The 12,737-nt window shown below is 52.2% G+C and overlaps 1 protein-coding gene across 1 annotated transcript in view; it reads left to right on the top strand.

Moving 5' to 3' along the window:
- LOC129380574 (uncharacterized) overlaps nt 1-9,941 on the top strand; it is a 52,481-nt gene extending 42,540 nt beyond the window's left edge. The window contains exons 2-3 of the mRNA XM_055061961.2: nt 6,539-6,683; nt 6,741-9,941. Of these exons, the coding sequence (XP_054917936.2) occupies nt 6,777-7,388 (612 nt within the window). The 5' untranslated portion in view covers nt 6,539-6,683; nt 6,741-6,776 and the 3' untranslated portion in view covers nt 7,389-9,941. The remainder of the gene's footprint in view (nt 1-6,538; nt 6,684-6,740) is intronic.
- The last annotated feature ends 2,796 nt before the right edge of the window (nt 9,942-12,737 follow it).

Here is a 12,737-nt window from a genome sequence, read left to right as displayed (position 1 = left end):
CCAGTATAAACGATGCAGCGCTGCGGCGATCGACACGAACCGCCACGGACGGCAGCGCAAGGTAAATTGATAACGCAAACAAAGCACTGCAGGTGGCGGCGTTATAGGTTGTTAAGAACGGCCCGCTGAGATGCAAGTTTTGCCAGCCAGTTGCGACAGCGGCGGCAACCTTTTCTTGGGAGGCCACCGTTATGCTCTAGCCTCGTCGCCATTGTGACTAAACGCACTCGGCGGACCAACTATTGTTGATGAAGAAATTGCGGCCACTGACCAAGTCAAGGTGAAAAAACACACAGAGACGTTTCGGGACCCGTACGGGTTCCTTGGTCACACAACAGCCCAACAGCCGTTTATAAACACTCGGTCCTCCCCCGATTCCAAGGTGGCGATTCCAAGGTGGTCACACTGTCGCAGCGACAGTGTGACCAAGGAACCCGTACGGGTCCCGAAACGTCTCTGTGTGTTTTTTCACCTTGACTTGGTCAGTGGCCGCAATTTCTTCTTCATCATGTTACCTGACCAGACGAACTTTCGTCGAACTCTTGACTACAACTATTGTTACTGAGCTCGCAACCGCCAACCTGGTCTGCCGGGAGCGGGAGAGTGCCCGCGGGAACGTCTACTGAGGCCTCTTCCCACGCGCCGTTCGAGACGCAAGACAATGGGCTACCGGCCGCGCTGCGGGGGTCAGCTCGGGGAATAAAAGGCACCTTTCCTGACACAAGCTCCGAGTTCTACGAAGTCCGGCCGATCTCGGGTGGGGACCATGAACCTCGCGCAAGGAAGTGTGTGTGTGTGTGTGTGTGTGTGTGTGTGTGTGTGTGTGTGTGTGTGTGTGCGTGTGTGCGTGTGTGCGTGTGTGTGTGTGTGTGTGTAAATCGTCCCGCAGAGAGGCGACTTGTTTACGATGACTGGACGGCCGTTTCCGTCACCTGGGTATCGGGGGAGGACCGTGTGTTTACAAACCGCTGTTGTGCGGCTGCTGAAGGGACTTTCTCAAGCAGTCATGTTAGACTGATGTACTTTTCTCTCGCAGTCATGCTAGACTGATGAACTGCATGAAGATACTCTAAGCAAACCCATATTCCTCGTTCTCGATAAGATGCAGTCCTTCCCTTCATCAACGTCCTCAGCACGGATAATTTGGACGACGGCATGGGCCAGCTACCTTCTTATTCATGCCGGACTCCAATCTTGACAACGGGTTACGAGCGATGGGATTGAGCCCCCAATCCTAACAAGGTGCGCTGATGACGTTCCGATCATTGAAAGGATTATGGGGTTTTACGTGCCAAAACCACTTTCTGATTATGAGGCACGCCGTAGTGGGGGACTCCGGAAATTTCGACCACCTGGGGTTCTTTAACATGCACCTAAATCTAAGTACACGGGTGTTTGCGCATTTCTCCCCCATCGAAATGTGGCCGCCATGGCCGGGATTCGATCCCGCAACCCCGTGCTCAGCAGTCCAACACCCTAGCCACTAAGCAACCACGGCGGGTCGTTCCGATCATTATTCGCAAGTTCCGTAGACTGTCACGCCACCCCGCGGACATCGGCGAACTTTTTGCATAGATTATCGGAGTAATAGCAGGCGACGCGGCGGTAGCGCATTTGCTTGCTTCTTCACGGCAGCCAGTAGGCTTGATTATCTGTTTTTACGCATAGTTTGTGCAAGATGAAATTCAAAAGAAATCGCATATGCTGCGTGCCGCAAAGCACCAACATTGTTGCGGCAAGTGAAGCGAGCCTCCACTCGTTCCCCAAAGATGCGACATATAAGAAAGAATGGGTTGTCAAGTTGCGAATTGGCAAGGCGGTCACACCACAGATGAAAGTGTGCAGTGCGCATTTCGTCGGCGGTGACTTCTTCTATATCCCACGTATTTAAGAAAACGAAAGCTATTTGCTTATGTGCATTCTTCTATTTCTTTTTGTACGGAGAATCGATCCGTTAGTTAGAAAGAATAGATCTTGCAACAGTGTAGCAGCGCGAACAACGGCGTGGCTTTGATCCCGAGTATATGTAGTACGTGGGCGAGCGGAGTGGTCGGAAGTATTTGCTCAGGTTTCACCTGCATTAACTCACCATAGTGTGTGGTTGCCGCGGTGTCGCCAGAAACGCACGTTTTCATTATCGCTGCATCCCGTGGTCCTCCGCGCGGCCAAGCTCGAGCTGTGCACTTGTGGCCACCGCAACGAGAATACGCGAGCATTTACAGACATAAAAACTGTCATGTTTGTAGCAGTTTGTCACAGCTCTAGAGAAATGCTACAGTAGATCTACGTGGGCGGGCGTAGTAAGTATTTGACCGAGTTTCACCGGCAGCAACCCGCAGTGTGGCCATCCTTGTACCATCCCGCCAGAAACGCATGTGTTTGCGTTATGGGCTGTATCCCATGCGCCAAGGCGCGGCCAAGCTTTGCGGCTACAGTGGCCCCGAAAACAGTATTGGTAGAGCATAAAACACAGGCACCGAATTTGCGACGTGAGCGCAACAATCTTCTGTCGTGACTCCTCGTCACTCGAACGATAATGCAACTGTAGCAGCGAAAAATAAAACAACCGGCATGTCTTTCTTTACATCTGCATGCGCTAGCATAGCGACGTACAAAAAAGACCGTGTGAAAAATCGCAGTTGTGATAACCTTAGTGACATCTTTCCTTTAATTATCGAATATAAATATCTCGTCATAACTCAATCCGTGAAAGCAGCTCGAAAAACATCACAGAGCAGTAAAATTACTCTTTGTCGCGAAACAGCAATGCGCGAAAGGCAGGCTTTGCGGACCGTCGCGATTAGCATGAAGAAAAAGATAAAAGACGAGCTAACGTTCCTTGATAGAACCTTCCTGGTCGTAAATTCCAGCTCGTGCGGCTTCTGCCGGGCATGTGACGTCTGCAGGCAAAGCTCTTCCACAGCGACAGGGGATGCACTGCAGTCCTTCGCGTCGCAACAAACAATGCTATTGGTGTTGAAGACCTCTTGTCCTTCAATGATGCACCGTATCCGCGTTTCTGAGGCATCTATATGGCGCATGATGTCACTTAGCGACAGTGATTGTGCAAAAAGTAGAGCCATCTTGAAGCGCTAAGCCAAATATGGGCTGATGTGAAGGACGCACCATGTGCTCGGCGTTCCTATACTATCTGTGGACGCCATATTAAGCCGCCTTGCGAGCCACCTATAGGCGAAGGAACTTGCGAATAAACCCTTATCACTCTTTAGCGGCTTATCCATCCGCGTCGAAATATGATGAACCCTGGGCCGCTATCTTGTACACGTTCGAAAAGCCGACGTTCGATTTCGCCTCCCGCGATTGGACTAGATTGGCCTAGGCCCCGATATCGGCGCAGCCTGCAGTGGACAATCGCGCGAGGCGAAATCGAACGTCGGCTTTTCGAACGTGTACAAGATAGCGGCCCAGATCAGCCATACTCCGGCGGCCGCTACCTACGGCACGGCCGCGCGGACCTTATCTTTAAAGCGACCTGTGGTGCGGGGAGAGAGTGCCGACTGCTGATACCATCGCGCGCTGTGTTTTCGCCGCTTCGCGTTGAAGAGGGATGCGCGGGCCAATATCTTGAAAGCGACTTGCGGTGTGGGCCGAGTGCGGCGAATGCTTCGTGAGCGCCGCGTTCTTGCCGCTTAAGCGAGAGGCAGCACGAAGGTGAATTCGCTTGCCGGTGCTGGTGCTATCTCGAAAGCGATCGTCTTAGGGGACGGACGGACTGTCGGCATCGTTCAAATCGAACGGCATCGCTACTAACAAGACAGCGAGTATCGCTTTTTTTTTTTTTTTCAATGCACCACACAGGCCGGCGCAGCTGCTCCATCCCCGCGCGACCCCCAGAAAGGGCCGGGGGTTTCCCTGCCAGGCATGCACACGCCAATGGTGCGACCGTCAGCGAAAGGCCGCCGATTGAGCGCGGCCGACTCGTGCCATCTGCGTCGGGGTCGCGGGGGGCACCCCGCAGCAAAAACGTCACGTGCTTCCGGTGGCCAACCCCTCGTCTCCTCTCAGTAGCGTCAAAACGCGCGCGGAGCCGAGAATAGCGCGCCACGGGTCGGTTCCCCGGCCGCGAGTAGCGCGATTCACGTAACTCCATGGCGCCGAACATTTTTCTTTGCAGTCCTCCGGTGTCGCTCCGTTGGCGCGCACCCCGAATTTCGCAACAAATCAAAACCCGAAGCGAGATCAGTCAACGCAGCGCTTTCGCGGCACCGGAAAAGGGGTGCTGAGCATCGAGGAGTGTCCTTAGGCACGGATGCCATACAAAGAAGGCAGCTCAGCCAGTAAAGGAAATTTGTAGCACCTTTCTTTCTTTATTGGGGACAATTGAAATCGCCCTCCATGCACAAGTGAACCTGTGAAAGTAAACCTAGGTGGAGTTGAAATAGAATGAAGAGGAAGAAGGAAAACGCCAATGCACGCAGTACGAAAATAACTATACGTCCATAAATTAGTTCTTATATAGCGCCACCTTAAAGAGACCACTAAAGAGAAACACTAAATCAGTTTAGGCTGATAAATTACCCTTTCAAAACTTTATTTTTCGTTAGTTTCGCGGTAAGAGGTTGATTAATAGAAGAGAAAACGAAGGCCTAAGTTGTTTTTTGAATTTCGTGCCGAAACCCAGCCCCGGTACATCAGTGTGACGTCACAGACCAAGTATTTTCTCGTATTCGGGAGTCGTCGTTGCGGCAGTAAAAGTGCTCGAAGCTTGCTATGTTCAACCTTTGGCTCCTTCATAATACAATGTTCTTATCTTTAGTATCAGTAACAGAATGTATTAATACAATAATACATAACACAATGTATTATCTTTAGGGATAAAGAAATTGACCCGATCGAGCAGACGGGGGTGAAATTTTATGAGGTCACGGCGACGTAGTGCGGGAACTTCCAAGGTGGCGTCGCCCCCCGTGTTTTGTTCTTGCGTATTTTCTGGCTTATCAAGCCTGCCGTCACAGTTTTTAATGCGTAGAAGGGGTCGTTTACTAATACGGCTCGAATAATTTTTCTCTTTCGTGTAACTTTAACGCACGCCGTTTCCGGAGCACCCGAGTCATTTCTGTCGGTATCGCGCCATGCACCAATCGTAATTTGTAACTAATACGTTCAGCGCGAAACCGATATTTCGGCCCGCGAGACCAATTGAGTTTGACTATGCGCGTACTTTTTCCTCCTGAACTATAAGCGTAGTGGCTTAGTATCGCAGAACTATAATAACGCAACGCAGTGGACTAGGAGCGCGCGTTACTATACTAGTAACAAAGCGTGGAACTAACACAAGTAAGAACCAAGCACAATTCACACTAAAATGAGTGTCACGCTGTCCTCAGCCGTGCAACGCTGTCTCGCGGAGGCGCCGTGACGGCCCTGTTCAAGCGAGTGTAACCAACACGGCCAGCGAACACGCAGTCTCCTTTCTTTGTCTGGAGACGCAGATTCATTTTATTTTTACGTTGTTCCCGCATACTCTAGAAGGTGCAAACGAAGAGAGAAACGCCAAAAGGGGACACTCCGGAACAGAAAGGCCTGGTCTTGAAGTGCACGAAATTCTTGTGTCGCCAAAGGCGCTGCACTTTCCCGACTTATCGGCATCATCCCCCGCTGCTGCCCGCATCGCTTTCTTTTGTTTCGCCCCTCTTATCGGCGTCATGTCGACGTCTCGGGGTTGCGATCTCGAACCCTTGGCGTGCGGACACAGTTCCTGCGGAGGGCGTGCCGCGGTGCTCCCTCCGCCGCCGTAAGCCGATGTGACGGCAGCCGCATTCCCCTGATTGCACAGCCCTCCAAGTCCGAGGCGCACACTGTCGACTCTCGTGAAGCTCGTTCCGTCGAGGAGGGCACCAAAAAAGGGCTACTTTCCGGACTGTTGCTGGACAGAGCGTAACGATCGTGGCCCACTACGACGTCCACACGTCCAAATGCAAGAGAAGGGGAACTAAACGGCGCGCGTTATAGTGCAGGTTAAGTAAAAAAAGACACGTTTAGAGGTGCATTTGATTATATGCGACAACTGAGATTTAGCAGACAAAACGACTGTAAAGAAACACTGCGAGCTGAGAGGGCAGGAAAAACGGCAACTGTACCCCCCCCCCCCCCCCCCCCATAACGCAGTAATAAATTAGCCGATGCTATAGCATGCAGTCGTAATCGGCAAACCTTCAGTGGTTATACCGTACATACGTATGTAGAGGGATTTGCATAAACTTTTGATGGTACAGCAGTGCTTCCTGAGCTTCTGTGCAATGCATCTGTTGTCGTGACTAATGTGCTTCGCAATTTTACTGCGGCATACATAAGCACCCAAAACATACAAGATGCGCTAAAGGACGTGACATCGCATAATCAATAAACACGGATGTGCAGACACGTCTTCCTTCACCATTAACAATTATTTCGTAGCGCAATGTCGCCTCTACAGCCCGAATTTTGAAAGCACCGTACTGTGTTACCCGAAAAATTCGTACTGTATGCATGCATACAGCGCACGTAGCTCCCTTTCATGCGTCCTTTTTCGTCGTAGCTCAATTGTTCGAAAGCCTCACCGGCATCGATCACGCACGTGCCGCTGGGCAGCAGGCAGTGGCGCCCCAAACACGAGCGGACGGGCGTCCGAGAGCTAAACAGCTTGAAGCTTCGGAACGCCACTCGGGTCCTAAGCCTTCCAGGTAAGGGAACAGTGGCTCCACGCGCAAACTCGCGGCAGCACTCGCTCTCGCTCGCAGGTCGCCAAGCGGTCGCAGATAACGGAAGCAGAGGTCATGGCCGCGACCCCTCAGCATGGCCCAGGTTTGATGCCGCAGCTGCCGCCGCTGCCGCATGGCATAGACCACCAGGCACCACCACCGATGCATCCGGGTGCCCCGCCGCCACCTCCGCCGTTCATGGCGGCGCCTCCGGCACCTGTCGAAGGGCCGTCGCAGCAGCAGCATCAGCCATCGAGTTACAGCAAGAAGCTCAGCCTGGGTGGAGGCTCGGTGCGACTCCAGCTAAACCGCGAGTACTACCGCACGGTTCCGGGCATGCTGGGCATAGTGGAGGTACTCTGCTCGTGCGCCATCGTCACGACGCTCAGCCTGCGCGGGTTCGTGTTCGACGTGTTCTTCTTCCTCTGCAACCTGGGATTCACGTACGCGCTCGTCGGCGCCATGTTTTTCGTGAACGGCCTGGTGGGCTCGCGTGCCGGCCGCGACCTGCCCCTGCTAGTGGCCGTGCAGTACTACGGGCTCGGCTTCGTCATGTTCCTGGCCGCCGGCATCGCCAGTCTGGTGAAGTCGCAACGCGAGGCGCTCGCTATTATGGTCGGCACCGTGGCCGTCATTGTGGCCATCGCGCTCTTCGTGCACGCCGTGTACGCGGTGCGCACCTCCTGAGTGAAACGCACGCGCCCGGGAGAACGCAGCGGTCCGTCACTTCGTGGCGATCGCGCGGGCGTGCGCAAGTTGTGTACGAGAAAGGAGCTACGCATTAAACGTTTTGACCCGCTAATCACTACCTGCATATCTCTTGCCGGCTGGCGTTTGCCGCGGTACAAATGCGTAAGTGCCACTGACAGAATTAAGCGCTCGCTGCACTGAACAATTTCAGTTTCAGCCAGCGTGTGAGACCACCCTGAAATTGCTGGGCCAATAACGAGAATATTTTACGAATACTACTTGCATTGATGCCGAGATAACGGCTACCGTCCAGGACTGCATGCAGAGCATGTCATGACGAAACATGGCAATTAACCTGTAAACACGGTTGCCATACGCGGGGAACAGTTATTAAGTATAGGCTGTATAGCGGTTCGTTAAGAACAGATGTTGCCAATCGTAACATCCGCCACCGTATTCGCTATAAGGCAGGCGGCTGGCCAGTGAGAAACAATTCTCACAAACGAAAATGTTTGTGAATTCGGTCCCCGTCTTCCTCTGTTCTGTGCTGCTAGCACAAATACACTATACCCATCTGTATACAATTGCGCTGCTTGCCAGAACGTAGCAATAAAACAGATCTCGTTTGCTCCCAGCTTGTCTATTCTAACATAAGAATGAACCATCCAAAGCCTATATTATCGGTATTTCTATTTTTGGGATACTATCATTTTTGTACTATAGCATGCCCAGCGCAATGGCCGTCCCAATGACAAAGCAGGAAAGCACGCAGGTTTAACACTTGAACTGGCCATTGACGCCTGAATCGACGCCTCAAAGAGGCGTCAACGGGCATTTAGCGCTATAAGGTCGTACATGCAAGCAAGCAAATGAAACTCCCGTTTAGACAGCAAGCGCTAATGTCGTACAAATGTAGTACCACTGCATCTTACTATCTCGCACCACCAATCCAACAGATAGGGCGATTCCGTCAGCTGACCTGGTCCGCTGGCCAACTCGATCGGCAGCGGTGCCTGCACAGCCCCGGTGCGCCAGCCCGCTTGGGCCGCGCGGTGGCAGCCACGACAAGCGGTGACGTCATCGAGGCACCACCGTGTTGACATTCGGTGCGCGCTCGCCGAAGACCATTTGGCTACGCCGCGCCATTCATCGTGCGCTGTGTGCGCGCGCTGTCGCGCACGGCCGACCGAGAGCCGCCGTGCGATGAGCATCGCCGCCGCCGCTGAATAGGTCCTCGAGAGAGATACGCGCGGCTGGCGTCAAGCGCGGCGGCATACAAACCGAGACCATTTCTCAAGTGTAGAGGCACGAGCCGCAAAGGCGATTTGGAAAACGAAATTTGCCCGCTCGATTCGGGCGCCTAAGAGCAGCGGCCGCAGATCGATACGCGCCCACTGGTCTCCTCCAGCGCTCCGCGTTCACGGGCCGCGAAACCGAACGCGGCTCTTTGTACCGTTACCGCTTTTCTCGCTCTTCCCTTGTCGTGGCCCTCTCTCGCAACGCGCGGTGCCAATGTATGCAAGTATGCGGCACGGCGCGCACTGCTCGTGTGACAGGAAACACGACGGCTGCGGTCGACCGTACAACGCGACGCCGCTTTCATTGGAAATGATTTCTCACGCCCGGGCATTACGACGGGCGGTGCCCCAGAATCTCGAGGAGTGGAATGAAAGAAGAAATTGCAGTTGACGCGGAAGGCGATGCAGACGCGACCGGGGCCATCGGGCAATGTTTTGTACGTGCACGGTGCCACAACTTCCATCGGAAGCCGAAACATCGTCAGACCGGCTTCTGGGGGCGCCACGGAGACGCATCGCCCTGTAACATGCGCCATCGTAGATGGCGAAGAAGCGAGAGAACTCTACGGCGCTCATCATGCCTGAAGCCGTCGGAAAACCTATACACCGATTGCACGGATGTAGTTCGACAGGGCGCACTGCCTGACATTTCCGAGTCTTTCATTACAGCCAACCTTCACGAGATCAGGAAACTTTGAAGTCAGCTCTCGCGGCGACTGGTTGAAACAGATCTCGTAAAAAGCCCTGGCGGAGACAAAACAAAACCCAATGGGCTAATAACGTCAACGCGGCTAAAATCCTCCCCCCCCCCCCCTCCCGCTCTTTTGTTTCTACAGCGAAGCTGTACATGGCTACGGTTCCGTGCATTTTTGTTCTCCGTGAACAAAAACTATCATCATCAATGGCTCATACCCTCGTAAGCATTCATGCTCCCGTAAGCAAGCAAAAGATGAAATGGCTCATAGCCCGTAAGGCAGAGGCTACAAACACTCAGCAAAGTGAATTCGAACAGTGCTTACATTCTTTCTAATCACGCATACAGCACACAGAACAGCATGTCGAAAACTGTCATCAATGGTTCATACCCCCGCGAGCGATGTCTCATACCCCCGTAAGCAAGCAAAAAATGTTTTGGGCCGTCCGGTAAGCGGAAGATGCCGCCGGAGTCCAAGGACTTCGAGCCGCCACCTGAGGCCACCACAACCAAAAGTGCCGGACCATTCTTTTTAATAAAATTATTTTCTTCTTCATAGTCCAGTACGGTTCATGGCTACTCACTGTGCGTGAATTAGCTGCGATGACACTATCTCTGTTGCCGTTGTCAGTGATTTCAATGTAGATGTGTCGGTATCGAAAAGGGAGCGGTTTACGCGTTCCGAATTGCAGACATATCCCTTGCGTTGCCACACTGATCCGGCCTAACCGACCACCCAGCGGCGTACGTGCATCGATTTGACATTATCAAAGAATGTGATTGCAGTTGCGAGTGAAATAATGACCACCGATCAAGACAAGAAATGAGTTCATACCTTTGTTAAAAATTATGTGTCACCTCCATGTCGTGTGCTAAACAGCTTCGCTGGTGGAATGACTCATGATGTTTTCTTACGAGGGAGGAGTTTTCTTTTTTTTTTTTTTTTTTGATGGACCCCAATTATTCCCTTTCATCTAATTTACCAGCAACTAGTAATTTGCCACAAAAACTGTTTCGCTGTGGACCACTGCGTTATGACCACGTGTTATAACCACTCCACGAAGATAAATTGCGAATGACATATATAGTATATATCACTGCTTTAACACCAAAGTTCCACACAAGCGTGGAATAACGTGAAAGGGGATGCGAAATAGCGAGGGATGACAGTCTGCGACGCGAGACTGACGCGTTGGCGAGGCGAATGACACATTAACATGTCAACGCCGCAGAGCGCACCGTCGGCAACGCGAGCGGTGTGAGGCTCTGATATACGCATCTGTAGCAGGCGCGTTTATTTCCTCGCATAGGAGACACTGGCGGGAAAAAAAACGCCGACGAAGGTGCGTGCGTGCGTGTGTGCGCTAGCTACGTCGCAAGCGCCACGTCCGCTTCCGTTCTGCGCCAAGAGCGTTCCCGGAAGCAAACACGAGCAGCTCGCCGCAACCAGCCGCACATCGTGTAACGGGATGCGGCTAATGGAAGAACCTGATCGACACTTCTGATTAACTCCGGCGCCCGCCGCTCTGCACACGTCGTCACCACACGGTGTATAACGAAGCCGCTAACTCTTTCGTATACCTCTTCTATACCCGTGCTTTCTTTCTTCTTATTTTAGCACGCTAGCTGCGCGCGCGAGTGCGCTTCTTTTTTTTTTTTTTTTTTTTTCTTCACTAACTGCCGACACTTCATAGGCACTATGCGCGAAAAACAGTCACAATAGCAACGTGCTACAAGAACGCTGACGTACCGCAGCACAACTTAGTGGAAGTTGCACTGAAACGTCTCAGAATATCCGTTTATCTACATAACGTAACTTCTTAATGCTAGATCAACTACCCGCAAGAAAAAATTTAAATAATAAAGATATACACACGCAGCACGAGAGTGACAGAGTGGCACCCATGTCCCTAACCGAGTTTCCTCTCGCAACCCTTAGCACTAAATCCCATAAGCGGGCTCCAAGTTTACGCATTCTGTCTCCAGTATCCGCCAGAAGAATATAGATGCCGATCGCCGGTACGCGCACTGAAGCAGCAGCGGCAAAGACGGAAATTCGTCTGAGAATCTCCCAGCAGCGGAACCTTTAATCGAAGCCGGGTAAAAGCGGGGGTGCAATGACTGGACGCGGCACTGACTGCACAATCGGTAAAAATCGGGTGCTATCTTTCAAAGTAATAATTGAAAAGAAATCGCGCGCGCGCGCGCGTGTGTGCGTGTGTGTGTGCGTGCGTGTGTGCGTGCGTGAGAGAGAGAGAGAGAGACTTTTCAAGTTTGGGTCTGCTTCACGAGTCACTGGCAAAGCACGCGCGTGAAGCAGGTGAAAAAGATGACGATGCCGGTCGGTGAAATGGAAAACGGAACCATCCTCCATTTCGCGATTATAGACGCAGAAACACAGGGTTTTGTCCCTTTTATGTCACCAAGACTACAGGAGATCCCCACGGGCTTTTTGACAACTGGATGATGTCGCCGCGCAGCATTCCATCGACTTGTTGCCCTATAGCTTCACGTTCTCGCGTCGAAACTCTGTAAGGGCTCTGGCGGAGTGGTCGAGCAAATTGCACGCACGCACGCACGCGTGCGTGCGTGCGTGCGTGCGCGTGTGTGCACATGTGCGTGTGCGAAACCGTTCCGAAATACGTGCTTTTTCGGGTGAAATCTACAGATGCACTAAGTAATCCGCCCGGTTTATTTTATAAGAAGGTATCACGGGCTTTTTAACTATAACGCGTTAAAATTGGTGTTTGTTTCAAGCTGGTAATCGGCGGGGGGTAAACGGTAAACGGCGACCTGTCAAGAAAGCGGGGATAAAAAGTACAGCACTAGAAAGCAATATCTACTCTCCAAGCAGCAGGGTGAGAATGCGCCCCCTTCTTTATAGAAATTACATCGCGCGGGGCACCCGGATAGAACGGCGGACCGTCAGCGCAGGATTGTGCAGATCGCTACTGGGAAGGTCCGTTCGGGGAGACAGATGGTTTAACCCGATTCTCATGAAACATGTTCGGGGTAAAAATCGGGTAAAATCGGGTTTTACCCCAACACGAACAACCATATGTATATCCCATACGCTCTTCACTAACAAGGAATAATTTGATTTACGAGCGCGACCGATACGGAAGGCTTTTTTCAAAACAAAGCCACCTCGCGTGAGCATTCATTCCTGGGTTCGATGCACGTCAGGAAAAAAAAAAGGAGAGAGAGAGAGAGATCGTGGTAGGTGGCAGTATACCAGTCGGTATACCAACAGCCGCGTGCAGCAAGTTTTCTACGGGTTCCATCAGGTTAAAACAGGTTCCCATGGCCGGAGAATGTCGTGTAGCGGACGCCGCGTCGTATACGGTGCTACGC

This window comes from Dermacentor andersoni, chromosome 1 (assembly GCF_023375885.2).
Source record: "Dermacentor andersoni chromosome 1, qqDerAnde1_hic_scaffold, whole genome shotgun sequence".
In the NCBI taxonomy this organism is placed as follows: Eukaryota; Metazoa; Arthropoda; class Arachnida; order Ixodida; family Ixodidae; genus Dermacentor; species Dermacentor andersoni.
Note: the sequence above shows the minus strand (reverse complement) of the source record. Positions and strands in the feature narration are given on the sequence as shown.